At 41.1% G+C, this 17171-nt stretch overlaps 1 protein-coding gene and 1 non-coding gene across 3 annotated transcripts in view; both read left to right on the forward strand.

Moving 5' to 3' along the window:
• The first annotated feature begins 622 nt into the window (after positions 1–622).
• LOC115579589 (5S ribosomal RNA) lies at positions 623–741 on the forward strand. The gene has a single exon (XR_003983682.1). It is a non-coding gene; the product is annotated as a 5S ribosomal RNA (ribosomal RNA).
• Positions 742–6042: 5301 nt separating this feature from the next.
• Positions 6043–17171, forward strand: part of carmil1 (capping protein regulator and myosin 1 linker 1) — a 28708-nt gene continuing 17579 nt past the window's right edge. Inside the window, exons 1-3 of one of the 2 annotated variants that reach the window (XM_030412481.1) lie at positions 6043–6082; positions 9972–10069; positions 14743–14793. In XM_030412481.1, the coding sequence (XP_030268341.1) occupies positions 6043–6082; positions 9972–10069; positions 14743–14793 (189 nt within the window). Of the gene's footprint in view, positions 6083–7786; positions 7993–9971; positions 10070–14742; positions 14794–17171 lie in introns of those variants that run through there. The other variant, XM_030412482.1, reaches the window with a different exon arrangement.

Consider the following 17171-nt stretch of genomic DNA (forward strand, 5'->3'; position numbering starts at 1 on the left):
CTTGTCAGTACTCGGCAAATGATTTGTTGGGGGGAAATCCCTCCTGAGGTTTTGGCCTCTTCAGCAGGATGTTGTTTCATCGAGGGACAAGCGGCCGCAGGGTTCGCCTGAGCTTGTTTCAGCACCTTGGACAGATCATCTCCGACCACACCTCACTGAGTAATGCAGTGACTTTTCATTTCCCATTTTTCTAGGTGGGTGATATTTCCATCTCTTGGACAAGCGAGGCATTACAGCATCTGAAGACAGAAGGGACATTTTCTTACTTTGCTTTTATTGGAAAACTCAACATTAACAGGGAAACAAAGAACAAAGAAATGTCCAGCAAATGAAGAAAAGAGACTCACAAAAGCATCTTTAAAAAATACTGAAAAGACATATCTTCAAATATGAATGTTGCTGCTGAATCCAAGAGAACTAAACCAGCAGATGGGTCCTTTTTACAGCACTGAGTGTTTGTCTCCATCTAGTGGTTTAAACAGATTAACACACTGATTCTCAAATCAAATGTAAAGAGGTGTGTTTCATTCAACCTGTATAGGAAGATAATTCACCGTTGATTTTGAGTCGATGGGTCACATGACATTGAAGCCTATGAAAAAACTTTCATATGAGTGGTATGGCTTACGGCCATACCACTCTGAACAAGCCCGATCTCGTCCGATCTCGGAAGCTAAGCAGGGTCGGGCCTGGTTAGTACTTGGATGGGAGACCGCCTGGGAATACCAGGTGCTGTAAGCTCTCTGCCACGCTTGAAACCACCATCGCCAAAACGTCATCGTGCCCCTCCGCCCCCTCTGAATAATCTTTGGCCTCTACAGTCTGAAAACAGCGAAGTACATCCTGTCCATGCTGACAGTACAATTAACGCTTACTGATATGTGCCGGGTCCGGGCTATGAAGTTGATATCACTACTGTTTTCCCCCGAGAAAAGCCAGGGCCCCCTGGAGTTCAGGCTGCCTCCTCAATTCCTGTGATTACAGGTAATAGAAAAATTGTGAATTTGTTGAGAAACAGGAAATGCGGGACTAAATGTGCCAATCCATTCAATTTAGCTCCCATTCCTCGTCAGCCACTAACTGTCGCAAAAAACTGCACAGTTGGTTTTGATACTGTAACTGTAGCTCTATTAAACATCAGATCTCTAGCAGGAAAATCTTTTTTAATACATGACTTTATCATCAAACACAATCTTACTTTTATGTTTTTAACTGAAACTTGGTTAGACCAGGATAAGAGTGCAGCTGTTCACATTGAATCCAGTCCTCCAAATTTCTCTTTCATAAGTGAAACTAGAATGCATAAAAAAGGAGGAGGTGTTAGTATTTTGTTTAATGAGTTACTCAAATGCAAGCAGATGTTTTATGGAAGTTTTACTTCTTTTGAATATGTTGCTCTTCAGGTAAACTCATCTTCTCGAGCTATATTTCTAAACATCTACAGGCCACCTAAATACTGCACATATTTCTTTGATGACCTTGTTGAGTTACTGTCTCTTATCTGCACTGACTTTGATTGTGTGTTAATTGTTGGTGACTTTAACATCCATGTCGACAAGCCTGAGGACAGATGGACTAAAGAACTGTGCTGTGTCCTTGATAACTTTGGACTCACTCAGCATGTGACACAACCCACACACAACAGGGGCCACATCCTGGACTTAGTTATCTCAAAGGGTCTGAACATTTCTAAGGTTCTGGTATCTGATGTCGCTCTCTCCGACCATTACTGTGTTTTCTTTGAGAGTGATATATCAGTGCACACAAATGTTCAAACTCAGGTTGTCTCAAAGCGATACATCACTGAAAACACTGGTGACATATTCATTGATGCTTTCTCTTCCACACCACCCCTCTCTAGGTTCTCTGTCAATGACCTTGTACTTCATTTCAATTCCAAAATTACAAATGTCATGAATGCCATTGCACCCACTAAAGTGAAGGTGGTCTCTGGTAAGAAAAAATCTCCTTGGAGAAACGCCACGCTTGTCAAGATGGAAAAAAGGGAATGTCGAAAAGCTGAGCGCAGGTGGCGAAAAACAAATCTCCAGGTTCATTTTGACATTTATAAAGAGAGACTTTACATTTTTAATTTAGAATTAAAAAAGTCAAGGCAGTCCTTCTTCTCAGACATTATCACCAAGAACAAAAATAATGCTCGTGCCTTGTTTGCTACTGTCGACAGGTTAACAAACCCTCCTGTGCCAGTAGCAGCTGAACATCTGTCTACCAGGGCCTGTAATGAATTTGCATCATTCTTCACTGCCAAAATTCAGAACATTAGACAAGCGGTCAGTGCCACTCTACCAGGTACTGGAGGTGTGTTGTCGTTTTGTCCACCTAAACCCAACTCTAATACCCTGACACAATTTGATCCAATTAATGACAAAAACCTTCAAGACATTATACAGCATTTGAAGTCTTCCTCCTGCAGCCTGGATATTTTACCAGCAGGGTTCTTCAAAAAAGTTTCAGACTGTATGATTCCAGACCTGCCACAGATTGTTAACATGTCTCTTCTCTCAGGTGTCTTCCCCCAAGCCATGAAGACTGCAGTCATTAAACCACTCCTGAAGAAGAGAACTCTAGACACATTAGTAATGAATAACTATAGGCCCATTTCAAACCTCCCAATTTTAAGTAAAATAATTGAAAAAGCTGTCTTTCAACAGCTGAACAATTACTTAATAATAAATGGCTGTTTTGATGTTTTCCAATCAGGATTTCGACCACATCACAGCACTGAGACGGCCCTCGTTAAGGTCTTCAACGACATTCATTCAAACACAGACAGCGGAAAAATCTCAGTCTTAGTATTACTGGATCTCAGTGCTGCGTTTGACACAGTCGACCATAATATACTACTGGACCGACTGGAAAACTGGGTTGGACTCTCTGGTACAACACTAAAGTGGTTTAAATCTTATCTAAATGAGAGAGGTTACTTTGTGTCTATTGGTGACTACACATCTGAATGGATGAAAATGACAAGCGGAGTACCCCAGGGCTCCATTCTGGGGCCTCTACTATTCAACATTTACATGCTCCCTCTAGCTCAAATAATGGAAAACAATGAAATTTGCTACCATAGTTATGCAGATGACACACAAATTTACATAACCATATCACCAGGGGACTATAATCCCATACATACCCTGAGTAGATGCATTGAACAAATCAATGATTGGATGTGTCAGAGTTTTCTTCAGTTAAACAAAGATAAGACTGAAATAATTGTTTTTGGATCCAAGGAAGAACGACTTAAAGTCTCTGCTCAGCTTCAGTCTGTAATGTTGAAAACTACAGACCAAGCCAGAAACCTTGGTGTGACTGTGGACTCAGACATGAATTTCAGCAGCCATATTAAGACGGTTACAAAGTCAGCCTACTATCACCTTAAGAATATATCCAGGATAAGAGGGCTTATGTCTCGGCAGGATTTGGAGAAACTTGTTCACGCATTTATCTTCAGCAGACTCGACTACTGTAATGGTGTCCTTACAGGACTCCCTAACAACTCCATCAGACAGCTGCAGCTGATTCAGAACGCTGCTGCTCGAGTCCTAACAAGAACCAAAAAAGTAGATCACATCACTCCAGTTCTTAGATCTTTACACTGGCTTCCTGTCTATCAAAGAATAGATTTCAAAGTCCTGTTGTTGGTTTATAAAGCATTGAATGGTTTCGGGCCAAAATACATTTCTGATCTGCTGCCGCGTTATGAACCATCCAGACCTCTGAGATCATCAGGTACTAGTCTGCTTTCAGTCCCCAGAGTCAGAAGTAAACATGGAGAAGCAGCTTTCAGTTACTATGCGCCACATATTTGGAACAAACTCCCTGAAAATTGCAGGTCTGCTCCAACACTCACCTCTTTTAAATCAAGACTTAAAACATTTCTTTTTGCCACTGCTTTTAACTGAAGCAATTCAAGTCTTTGAACTGCATTATTACTCTGAGTTTTTTTTTTTTTTTTTTTTTTATAATGCAATTTTTAATGTCTTTTAAATGAAATGTTTGTCTTTTAATGTAATTTGTGTGTGCCTGTAAAGCACTTTGAGTTGCCTTGTGTCTGAATTGTGCTATACAAATAAACTTGCCTTGCCTATGGAGCGTAATGACAAAAATGCTGCTTTTTCATTAAAAATACATTTAAAAAAAAAAGCTGTCAAATCAAATGTAAAGAACTGAGTCTCATTCAACAAGTATAGGAAGATTATTCTGCACTGATTTTGAGTCAATGGGTCACATGACATTGAAGCTTATGAAAAAACTTGGGTGTATACATGGAACCTAATGACAAAAATTCAGCTTTTTCATTTAAAATGTAAATAAAAATATGCAGAGTAATAAAATCAAATTTAAAGAGTTGTGACTCATTCAACAAGTATAAAAAGATAATTCGGCATTGATTTGGAGTTAATAGGTCACATGAGCTGGAAGCTATTGAAAAAACTGCTGAGTATATATTGACCCTGATATGAATATTCATTATTCATTCAAAATATTGTTATAAAGTATATAAAGCAGTCAAATCAAATGTTAAGATGTGTATCTCATTCAACAAGTATAGGAAGATAATTTAAGTTAATAGATCACATGAGCTGGAAGCTCTTGAACAAACTGCTGAGTATACTTGGAACCTAATGACAAAAATGCTGCTTTTTCATTGAAAAATACAGTAAAAACAAAATAAGTTATAAAATCAAATATAAAGATTTGTGTCTTATTCAACAAGTACAGGAAGTTAACTCGGCATTGATTTGGAGTCAGTGGGTCACATAACATCGAAGCTAATGAAAAAACTGTGGATCATACATGGAGCCTAATGACTAAAATTCTGCTTTTTCATTTAAAATGTTAATAAAAAATATGCAAAGTAATAAAATCAAATTTAAAGAGTTGTGTCTCATTCAACAAGTATAGGAAGATAATTCGTCATTGATTTGGAGTTAATAGGTCACATGACCTGGAAGCTTTTGCGCAAACTGCTGAGCATACATGGATCCTAATGAAAACAAATGCCGATTTTTCAATAAAAACAGAATAAGTTTCTAAATCAAATATAAAGAGGTGAATCTCATTCAACATGTATAGGAAATTAATTCGGCATTGATTTTGAGTCAATGGGTCACATGACATTGAAGCTTATGAAAAAACTTGTGAGTACATTGGAACCTAATGACAAAAATGCTGCTTTTTCATTTAAAATGTTACAAAGTAATACAATCAAATTTAAAGAGTTGTGTCTCATTCAACAAGTATAGAAAGATAATTCGGCATTGATTTGGAGTTAATAGGTCATATGACCTGGAAGCTATTGAGCAAACTGCTGAGTATACATGGAACCTAATGATAAAAATGCAGCTTTTTCATTAAAATACAATAAAAAGAACAGAATAAGCAGTAAAATCAAATGTAAAGGGGCGCGTCTCATTCAACAAGTATAGAAAGTTAATTCGGCATTGATTTGGAGTTAATAGGTCCCATGAACTGGAAGCAGTGGAGTGATTTGTCACCGCTCCACTGTATTTTACATACAGTATGTTGTAAATCACAGCACGTTGCTGTACACGTAAATGGCCACCAGGTGTCGCAGGTCTCCCAGGTATACTGGGCTCAACAAACTTCTCCGGACCTGTGGAGCGAAGCAGAGGAGGGATCACTGAAGTGTGTGTGAGTGAAGAAATGTTGTCACACACACACACACACACACACACCGACTGTCCTCGCCTATGGATCCATGTTTCATCCTGATAGCAGCTTTGATAAGAGTCCTCCTGTCACTACCGGCCCGCAGGAGTAACGTGTGTGCGCGTGTGTAACGTTACCGACATGTAGGATGGGTGCAGGCGGTCACAGCTCGGTCCGCAGGGTGTCGACAGGTAACCGACGCTAACTGAAGAACAAAACACGGGACTACACCTTGACTGCTTCTGGTCGCTTCCTCCTGGTTGAACAGCCGCTTTTCTTCAGGGGGTCTACCCGCTTCTCCCGTCCTCCCCACCGGACTGCACCCCGGTGTTTACCTCGGCGGAAGACATGTCGGAGGAGAAAACGGACATTCCCAACGAGCTGCTCGGTAAGAGAACGTTCACGTCAGTGAGCTAACGGCGACTAACGGTCGAAGTTAGCTTAACTTTAGCTAACTCACTAACAACGCTGAAAAGTTAGCTCAACTGATTTATTCTGTTAAAGCTCAAACTGACGTCTTTAAGTGTCTGAAACCACGAGATAAAGTCGTTAAGAAATCACATTACATCAGGTACAACTGAGTCATTTAACCACAAATCACATCAGGATTATAATAAAGAGGGTTTTATTTAATTTTATCCACAGACATGTCAACATGAGGAAGCATATGGTGGAGATAGTGTTGGAAATAAGACACATTGAGGAGGTTAAAATACCATCAAGTGTTCATGTATTACTAATTAAACAAGGTAGATTCTCATTGTGATACTGTCAAAATGCAAAATGATACTACAGAGAGTAAAAAAGTACAATAACTCATGTATGTATGTGGCTGTAATGGGAGTATACTTCTGATTTAACGTGTATAAAGTGGTGAATTTGTCACATTTCTATATTTAGTCGTGTTTTAAGTGGAACATGTTGTTTTCCTGCCCTGAGGGCTCGGCTGGCTACCTGAGAGTCTCTCCTCCTCTGCCACTTCCTTATCTGCAGTGGGGGAGAGGGAGGCTGTGGAGGCTGTGGAGGCTGCGGGTGTGTCCTGTGAAATTCCTTTGGATTGTGAGATATTATCAACACAGCCTGTCTGGATGACTGAGTGTCAGAGGGGGAAAAAGAGCTGCAAAGCACTGCAATTAGCCTGGAGAAAGTAGTCTCAACTGTTGACTTTACATCTGACAAGCCACTGACCGCTATAAGGAAACAATCTGTGCAGATTTTGAGAGTTGAGGCGAGTTGGAGTTTGACCTACATTGACTTCTGGACGGTGATATTTTTGGACTGAAGCCGCTGGCATCTGGTGTTTCGGGCCGACGTCCAATGTCTTGATATTTGAGTACTTTAATGGACCAAATTGTACAAATAACAACAGTATGTAAAGGCTGTGAGGTTATGTATCTGTTTAACTGGATGAAGGCACCCTAAAAAGACATTCTATAACACACAATATGTAGTAATCTATCAATAAATCAATCTATTAATCAATCAGTCAACTTTATTGTATAGCACCTCTTCAAACAAATCATAATGCAACTCAATGCGCACCGAGTGCAATAAAATGAATAGTTAGAATGTTAAAAGAATAAAAACAATCAGTAAAAGAAAGGATAAACTAGTTTAATTTGATTTTAGAAAGTTAATAGAATAGTGTATAATACAATAATAATAAAATGTAAGATATTAAATATATATCCATATAAAATCTAGATGAAAGAAGAGGAATAAACACCCGATCACATCAGAACCTCTTCTGATCCGGAGCCGTTTAGCGACGGGAGGAGAGCTCAGAGATTACTTTTAAACTTTTGGGATTAAAAAGTGGATCTTTCTTCACTCCTGTTTATCAGCCTGACTGCAGCAGTGATCTGGAGGTGACACATGTTGTCGGGTGTTTATGGTCTGTAATGTTGACTGCTGACTGGAGCTGGACGGGAAACTTTACTTTGACTAAAACTGGCTTTGCTGGTGGTGATCAGAACTCAAAAGAGAAACCCTGCGCTGGTTGGTGGTGAGGCTGAGTCACTAACCCCGTGCTCTCTGTTAACACTGTCTACAGCCCAATCTCACGCTGTATGTCACTGGACTGACTGATGAATGGAGCTTTTTGTTGCCAGCACCCGCTGTTGGTTTTAATAGGTCGGACCGACCTGATGCTGCTCATCAGCAGCACTCTCAAAGGTTATCAGAGGCTGAGCGGGGAATGAAAGTGAGGACTGTCAGAGAGAGGTGTGCCTGTGAGTCTGACCTTTGGCAGATATTGACAAAAGGGACCGACACAACTCACCCTGATGCCAAAGAACAGTGAGTCAATCTTCAGTCGCCAACCGTCCATCTGATTAACGTTGAATTTGGCAATTGTAGAACAATTATTTGATCAATTATCATTTGTTAGGCTAAATGAAGTTAAAATTCTCTGATTCCGTCTCTTTAAATGTGAATGTCTTCTGGTTTCTTTCCTCTGCTGTGACATGAAACTGAATATCTTTCAGTTGTGGACAGAACAAGACTTTTGAGGGTTTCATCGTGGGCTTTAAGAAGAGCGCATCCCTCCACCAATGCCACACAGTCCTCTTTAATTCCATCAAGTCTAATCCAATGTCAGACTCAGTAGCTCTATATTTGTAACCACCCCTAACTTCTTAACCATGATTTAAATAGATGTTATTGGTTTAAAAAGTTTGCAATGCGTTTATCTGCTGAGCGTTGTCTTGTTTTCTCTCCCTGCTGATCTGGATCCATCAATCTGTCCATTAATCTGTTTGGATTAACTTCTTAAACTATGAAAGACATGTAAGAATTGTTGATATATCTATGAATCCACATTATCTCAGAAGCACTCTGGTGCTAGTTGCAGGTTTCTATCCCTGTTTGTTACCTTATATAGCAGCTGAAAAAAAATTCCAGATTTTTGTTCTTTTTAGAGCAAGATCTATGCATTGGTCCCAGATATATTACTGACAATCAATCAAACACTAAACATTTGACTGACAGGTTTGAATCTACATGAATTCATTCAGCTTTTTCTTGCAGCTAAAGAGCTAAACGTCCGGAGGAGGTCTGATGAACCTCAGCTGTTTTTTCATTTTGCAGTGGTGGGAAAATCCAGGGACTGATGGAGAAAGAGGAGGATGATGAAGAAATCAGTTATGAGGCTAAAAGAACAAAGAGAGGGAGAGACGGGCATGATGATGAAGGAGGAGGCAGAGTGAGGGTGAAAATATAGAAACAGAGTGTGAGAGTGTGTGTGGACAGCAGAGAGAGAGTATTAATGAGTGCGAGAGCTCGGTCCGCCTTCATGACATCATGCCTCACTCGTCCTCCTCCTCCTCCTCCTCCTCCTCCTCCTCGCTGTGCCCAGACACATGATGAGGTCATGAGGAGGATGAAAACATTACAGCAGCGTGCAGGCTGATCAGAACCACATGGACCGCTCGCTCCGTCCAACACACTCATGTAAAAACAAGGAGTTCCCAGCCGACTAATTACTTCACAGTAACGACCTGCGACATGTTGCTTATAAAGTCTGTTCCTCTTCTCCGTCTGACTGCTTGAACACTCTCCATCTGCTGTAAAGTGGAATATTCAGGATCTGGAGTGTTTTAATGGCCCCATCATTGCACCACGAGGGATATGAGGTGTTGATTTAAACGTTGGCTTTTTCTCGTACAGTAATGACGACCTACTGTTCTGAAATGGTGTTGAAACACTAGACTAAAAGTTTGCCTTCTGTTTTATTCTTCTTGTTTGTCATGTTCATCATCATAAACATGCTGGAAAAACAGAGTAAAGTACATCACAGCTCCTCAGACTACATCCAGAAGATGTTCAACTTGTTTTAAAAAGTCTTTATTTGTAATATTTTGAATTAAACACACAGTGTCTTTCTGGAGATGGTTACGCTTCTTTCTCATCTCAGTTGTGAGCTGCACAGTACCGATCAGCTGGCAGGGATCTGACACTGATGAGGTGCAGTGGGTACAGTTTAACACCTTGTACTTCAGTTTGTCTTTTAAGAATAGAGATGGATGAAAAGATATCAACAAACCCGCGGCCTCGACTTAAACATGGTTGTTGTTAATGTTTGTTGTCTTTGTCCAACCTATTGTGACTTATCCTTCTCCACTTGTCCTTGGTTTATATAGATTTGTATTGATAAGCGTAGTAAATGTGGCAACACGTCACATCATTTCCTCTCTAATTGTGATTTGATCCTTCCAGCTGTGGTGGTGTTAATTGTCAGGTGTCGTGTAACCTTGTTCCCGCCCTCCTGTCTGTTGTAGAGAGTGTGCGGGAGGCGGTGGGTCGCCGGGTGAAGCTGACCCTGAGGCGCAAAGTCCAGCTGGAGGTCAAAGGTGACAAGGTGGAGAACAGAGTGCTGGTAAGTGACAGCTGTTCACTTCTCTACTGTTTAGTTTTTCACAAAAATGTGTTAAAATTATAGGACTGGACATGTATGTTAATTGTATGTTAACTCATTTTAAAGGTTTCTAAGTCAGTCCAGATAAAATTCAACTTACAGCTTCCTGAAATATTTTCTCTCTGAGAAGCCTTTTGAAAAATGATCAGCCTTTAGTATAACCACTCAGCTTCCACATCAAAGTTAGTCATGAATGAATCATTTCTTTACTCCTTGAGGGAAAGAATTCCAAGGAGCTGCGTTGGTGTGGGCGTGTTGCTACAGGTACAGGTGGGAAGATAAAAATTAACCAGGAAGTGAAGTTTTCTCAAACACAAAGACACCTCAGGACAGAATATACAGTCCTCCTTTCTACCACTGCAGCAGTGCTTTGTTTGTCAGTCGCATTGCTACCAAAGTGATCACACAGTCAGCACAAAGCTATTCTGTACTCACTTCAAGGTATTCTACCTGATACATGTACTTGCATGTGTGTGATTGGCCAACATGTTGTAATGTAACAGCACCCTCTCATGACACCCTGCTCTTGTTGAAATAAGCATTCTTCCTTGACTGAGTTAAATGACTTCCTGCCGGCTCTTTGCACATGAATGCCATGAACATATTCCACTAGTACAGGTCTTTGAGACTTATTAAGCTCTTCGGGTGTGTTTGACCATAGCAGCGCCCGTTAAAAACCTTCCTGGCCACTTGTTGCAGGATGTAAAAGGGTTCTGACTGGTCCTGGATCAGTATTGATCGGACTCTCTGTTGTGATGTGATCTCTGTGACTTCTGCTGAGTTTCTGGTGAACCTGCAGAATGGCTGCATGTGGTTGTTAAATACTTTGAATGACTGTGGCTGCAGCAGCTCCGTCTGAGATGTGCTGCTGCTGTGAGTCATGATCTGATGGTTGGTGTCTGTCAGTGTGTCAGACCACTGCTTCCCTGTTTTCCTCTGCAGCTGCACAGAGACGAAGCTCCACTTATAGACCAACTGAGGCACGGGATCAGCAATGTCTTTACCCAAGCTACAACGATCAATCGATGAATTATTAAGTTGTCAACTGTTCAGAAACTTTAAGTTAAAATGATCTGATTCCAGCATATTTTTCTGGTTTCTTTACTTCTGTGACATTTCTTTTCTTTTCCAAGTTAGATAAAGGTTAAATAAAATTAAAAAATAAATGAAAATAAAACTGAATATCTTGGTGTTGTTGTGGACAAACACTCATCGACATTTTCCCTTATCAATTAATCAAGATGATAATTAACAAATTGATTAGGCCGGCTGGCAGGCAGGTACACCCAGTTTTGGTGGTGTGTCTTACATCGTTCAAATCTTAGGAAATGTTGGAGTAACTGTCCGCTGGTTCACAGGCGGTGTTCCGGTTCATCCTGAAGGTGTTGGTTGGGGTTGAGGTCAGGTTTCTGTTCAGGCCAGTCCAGTTCTTCCACACAATTTCTTTATGAAGCTGGCTTTGTGCAGCGGCGCATTGTCAAGTTGAAACAGGAGAGAGACTTCCCCAAACAGTTGGCAGAAAGTTCAAAGCACATGATATTTTGAAACATCATGTAGATTGCTTTATTGCATTAAGGAGCTGAGCCCAAACCCTCAAAAACAGCTACAGATCTGCAGTACAGAAGGTTATCATGACAACTCTGGAGACTTCCTCTTTGTTTTTGCCAGCCAAACCTCTGAATAATGCCGCAGCTTCATCTATCCTGAGTGTTCCTCTGTGTGTGAATCATGAACACGATCATAGACTCCCTGACTAAGACCTGCTGTACTGAAATCAGGAAGTGATGTGTACATTTAGACTGATCTCTTGACTGGTCAGGACCTGCCAGGAGTCGTCTTGCCAGGAACAAAGTTTTACTGTTTTTTAAAGAGAATGTTACAGCCAGGTGATTTTGACTGTATATGTGTATCTGGTCTATGAGTTGTGCAGAAACACTGAAACTGATGCAGAGGCAAAGGTTGAGAAAGAGCTGGGTGTTTCTGTGGCAGGGTGTTTGGTTTCATGTAACTGCAGGTATGTGAACCCACCTCAGCTCTCTGTGTGTGTGTCTGTATGTGAGGGGAAAAACTAAAACTTCCAGAAAACGCTTACAGATGACCTTCAGTACACAGCACGCACAACCACCCTGACATCTTCACACCAGGAAGTTCAGCAAACGTATTTTATATTTCATCTCGTTTCACGTTTATCTTCCTTTGACCAGACATACCTCGACTCTGCAGAGACTCCAACTCCTGTCAGGACTTGACTGAACCCACTCACAGCCATGGGGTGTTGGGACACACACACGCACACACACACGCACACACACACACACACACACACACACACACACACCACATTCCACAGCTGTAGACCAGCAGATTATAAAAACCCATGCTGTAATTTCTTGAAATGAGGCAAAACACACTAAATGCTTCATGGTACTGTGTCAGGCACATTTGTTTTCATTTGTTTAAAGCAAAATCAAACACAGATTGTTTCCTGAACCACATCACAAGAAACAACAAACCAGAGAGTCTGTCGGAGGAAGGCAAACAGCCCAAAAAGAAAGTCAAAGGCAAACCCGGAGAATAAACACCCGTTACACAAGTTGAATTTGAGGCTGTGTGGCTTGTTTTTTGTCCCACAAACTGACAAAAAGCCAGAAACATTCAATTCTCAATCATGTAAAACAGAGAAGCTGCAAAATGTACCATATTAGAAACAGGTGACGGAGAATTATTTGCTGTTTATTCTAACAATTTCTAAAAACTAAAACTGATCAAATCATCACTGGAGGGATATATAAAACAACTACAATGAGTCTGTAACATTAATTTTAGCCATTCTCTCTCTTATACTTTACTGTAAATATGAACAGAACAGCAGCAGTGCAGAAATTACTTTTAACATTGGGACAATGAAGAAACTCCTACCAACAGAAACACTTTGTTGTGTTGATCACTTCATAATATATCCTGCTCTGACAGAAACAGGACAGGCTGTCTGCAAACATTGAAGTCTTAAACAAAGCACTCCAGGATGCTTTTGTGTCGTTGTCCATGCAGAGCAGTTGTACTGCTGTGATGATAAACCATCTCCAATCTGCAGAGCTTATCGAGCTACGCATTGTTGAGTCTGTGTTTAAAATAGTCTCACACTTTGGATGATCATGGACAACACTCTTAAACTCTGAGTGTTGAACAGGCGCAGCCTCACATCTTTACACAGATGTTCATATGCAAATCAACATGTGTCAGTATTTGATGAAGGTGTTAAGTTGCTCCAGTTATTGAAGTTTTGTAAACTACTGTTCTGTCTAAGGCCCAGAGGATGATACGACTTGTAGCTTCATCTCTGACACTGACCTTTAACAGATGTGAGCGAGCAAACAAAGCACTGCTCACATCAACATGGTGATAAACTGTAAAGACAAGTAAACACACGCGCTGCCTCACATGACTCTTTCAAAATGATTCTGTAGCATTTCTGCCAAGAATTAACTTTGTAGTTTATTACATTTCTGTTTATTAGCAGAACATCTTCACGACCTGCTGCTGTCTTATTGTCAGCTGAACTGTTCCAGCCCTGTTTACTTCCCTGATGTTTGCAGATGTGTAACAAGTCATTAACATATTTAACCACTTTGATTTAGTCATGATGGTTGCTGTAAGCTCCGCTTCCTTTTTTCAAAATGTTTACTTCTTGCACAAATATTTGACGAACATGTTGATGAGCAGTAAACCTCAAGTTAAACTGTGTCCTCAGAAACCTCTGAGTGACACAACAAACACATGGTCTCTGTAATCCTGCAGTTCATGGTGGTGTCCAGCATGATTATTACATCGCCTCAATCAAGGAAATCTGCATTTTTGATTGCGTAACATCAGACGCTGCCAGCAGTGCATCATGGTCCAGAGATGTCTCTGTGTCGTATCTCGGCCCATTTGGACTCACCTGCTCATTCACATCTTTAAAACATTTGAAGCTGGATGTTTCTCGACTTCATAAACTCAACACAGATCCTCGAACGGTGGTGTCAGAGAGGAGCTCGTATCTTATTGGCTGGTGTCTGACCTGTCGATGTGACCTGGAGTAACCTCTCTTCTGTGGAGGGTTACTGTACACACCACAGCTGGCTCGGCCTCCTGTCAACCGCTACTCGCTTTACCTCCATCCCTCTCTCTCTCTCTTCCTCTTCCTTAAACTCTGGCTGCAGTGAAAATGTGCTGACAAGGATCATTTCACGCGCAACATTTCAGGCCATAACTCAGCAAAGGCTGCGTGAACTTTCTTGAGACAGACTGGCATTGGTTGAGCGAGTGGCCAAAATGTGCAGTCAGAGTCTGCCAGGACAGAAGTTCAACACGTGGTGAAAGATAATATATAGTATCATCCCACTCCGAGACAAAACCCTCTCCAGAGGCCTCGGCCAGCTGTTCTGCTCGTGAACTTCTTTTATTCTGTTTTTTACTGTTGCATGTAGGACCCTCTGACATCAACGCCTTTCAGTCTGTATGTAAAAATAAATAGTCTTCAGGGTCCGTGGGTCGACAGGATAAAGTCTTCAACACTTAACTCCTCATAAGTGCGACTCAAGTCCAAGTGTCAGTCAACAGTCTGTCTCATTTGTCTCTGTTTCTATCCTCAGGCCTTGGCATCACATCGAGCCTATCTGCTGACAGCACGGGTCCCTTCCAAGGTTAGTAAATCTGCATGTGTGTGTGTGTCATCATGGCGAAAGTGGTGCTGGCGACGCCTGTTGTATCAGGAGCTACCGCAGAAATATTTTCCGAGGTTTTGATATATCCGTCTGTCTGTGGATAGATTTTTGTCAACCCAATGCCGTCACAATCGTCCAAGATGCAGTCGCGAAACTGTAGAGGTGTGAGGCTGAGATCAAAATGAAGGTTGAGATTGAAGATGGGTGTGGTCTGAGTGTGGGGGATGGAAGTAGGGAGGGAGGAAGTTCAAATCAGTCCATCTGTAAGATGCAGTCATGGAACTACAGGTGTGTAGTTCACATCAAAATGAATAGAATAGAATAACTTTATTGTTCAGCCTGAGAAAACACAAACACAAACATGCCCCCATACAAGTATTATACTATAATGATGACAGAGTTCATAGTAGAGTAGTCAGGGATCTGATGTGATCACATAACAAGTTTCTCCTCCCCTCTCCTCCTCAGCCTCCCTTTTTTCCTGTCCATGCCCCCTTCTCCTCTTCCTATTCCTCTGATCTAAATATTTCTCTTCTGCTTCTTCATCATTCCCTCCCTTTCTTCCTCCCCCCTTCTCCTCTGTCGCCTCTCTGCTTCTTTAGGATTGTTTCTTGTCGGGTCATTCAGACATGCTGCTGCTTGTTCCTCCACAGTCAAGTTGTTTTTTTTCTCTGTTTTTGCTTTAAATTCTTCATAGAGGCCACAACAAGTCCTGACACCTGACTGTCTCTGTGTTGCAGACCAAATATCAGCAGACTTGGAACATATTTAACCTTTTACCTCTCTTTGATTGCCTGCATTTTAACTTCTCACTGTCTTTTTGATTAATCGCAGCTTTTATTCCTCACAGAATCGTTCTTTAGTGAAACATCTCTGTTAATCTTCCACTTCTGCTTCCCAGTTCTCCATTTATCTGACTGTATAATGTCGCTTCTCTTTCCCCTCCCTCCTCTCTCCCTCGTGCTCGTGCTCTCCACCATCCCACCATATGGAGACATCTGATAGTTTTACCCACAATGCAACTGTGAGAACACAGCCTGTGGGAAAGGAAAACAGTGAGAGGAAGAAAAGTTCAACCTGGAGGGCAACGGACAGAGAGAAAAACAACATGACGAAATCTTTCTCTTGAAAGTTAATAAAAACAAAGAGCAACAATTAAAACACTCTGGAGTAACGTCTAACTATTTTGTACAGGATAGTACCTCATTTTCTTAGTTACAAAAGAGCAAACTTCTAGGTTAAACTAATACCAAACACTCGATCTTAAGTCACAAAATCCTTTTTAGGTTTAGACTGAAGCCTGAACTGGTGAACTTCCTAGTTTTAAGCTTCAGAAAGCTTCTCCTGTATTAATAAAAGAGAAGTGAACTCAGGGTTAAACGGGGCTAAAAATATTCACGCTGTCCTTTTTCTCAGCATCTGTTTTAATGGCTCTGTGGTGAAGCTTGTTACACATGAGTGTGTGAATCAGAACACAAACATACAGATAAGTGGGAACGTGTGATGCAGAGTGAAACTGAGCTCCAGAGTTCGTTCAAGCTGAAACTGAATGTTTTTTCAGGGTGGAGGAGATTGAAATGTCCCATCCTGCTGAAGCGTGAGATGATATGTGAAGTCTTCTCTAAAGGTGCAGCTGATCGATGGTATCATTGATCTGAATGTAGTTCTGGTTGGTTCTGAGTTTGAAGCAGGACTGTTCCACCAAACAAGTTTTTGATTGTAAGCTTAGAAAGAGCTATTGCAGAGATATGTGAAACCAGTAAACTCGTTTACTATACTATTTCCATCGTCAGTTTCAGTCCTAATTGCAATTATGTCAAATTTTATAAATGCAGTGAAACAGTAACAAATAAAGGCTTTGACGGCTGAGGAGAAAGTCCCAGACTCCCTTTAAAAACGCTCGATTTTAAGACTTGCTGCAGACTGACTGCTTGTTTCGGGGTAAACTCAAGCCGTCTCCAACCTAACAAACTTTGTGATTGGTTCTTTAGAAAATGATTGATCGACTTAAAGTGTTAACATGAGAAGCTAGAGTCCTTTTTTAACAAACTTACTGTATGTTTAAAGTAGTTTGACGACGCAGATAATTCAGCTAAAAACAGCAACATGAAACTCTGATAAATAAAGTCTGCCAGCTGACCCCTGATCTGTTGTTCCAGAGTGGGCCAGTGGTTTTTCAAATTCTGAGTGTGTGTGTGTGTGTGTGTGTGTGTGTGTGTGTGTGTGTGTGTGTGTGTGTGAGTGTGAGTGTGTGTGTGTGTGTGTGTGTGTGTGTGTGAGTGTGAGTGTGAGTGTGTGTGTGTGTGTGTGTGTGTGTGTGTGTGTGTGTGTGTGTGTGTGTGTGTGTGTGAGAAACA

Source organism: Sparus aurata, chromosome 3 (genome assembly GCF_900880675.1).
Source record: "Sparus aurata chromosome 3, fSpaAur1.1, whole genome shotgun sequence".
Classification (NCBI taxonomy): domain Eukaryota; kingdom Metazoa; phylum Chordata; class Actinopteri; order Spariformes; family Sparidae; genus Sparus; species Sparus aurata.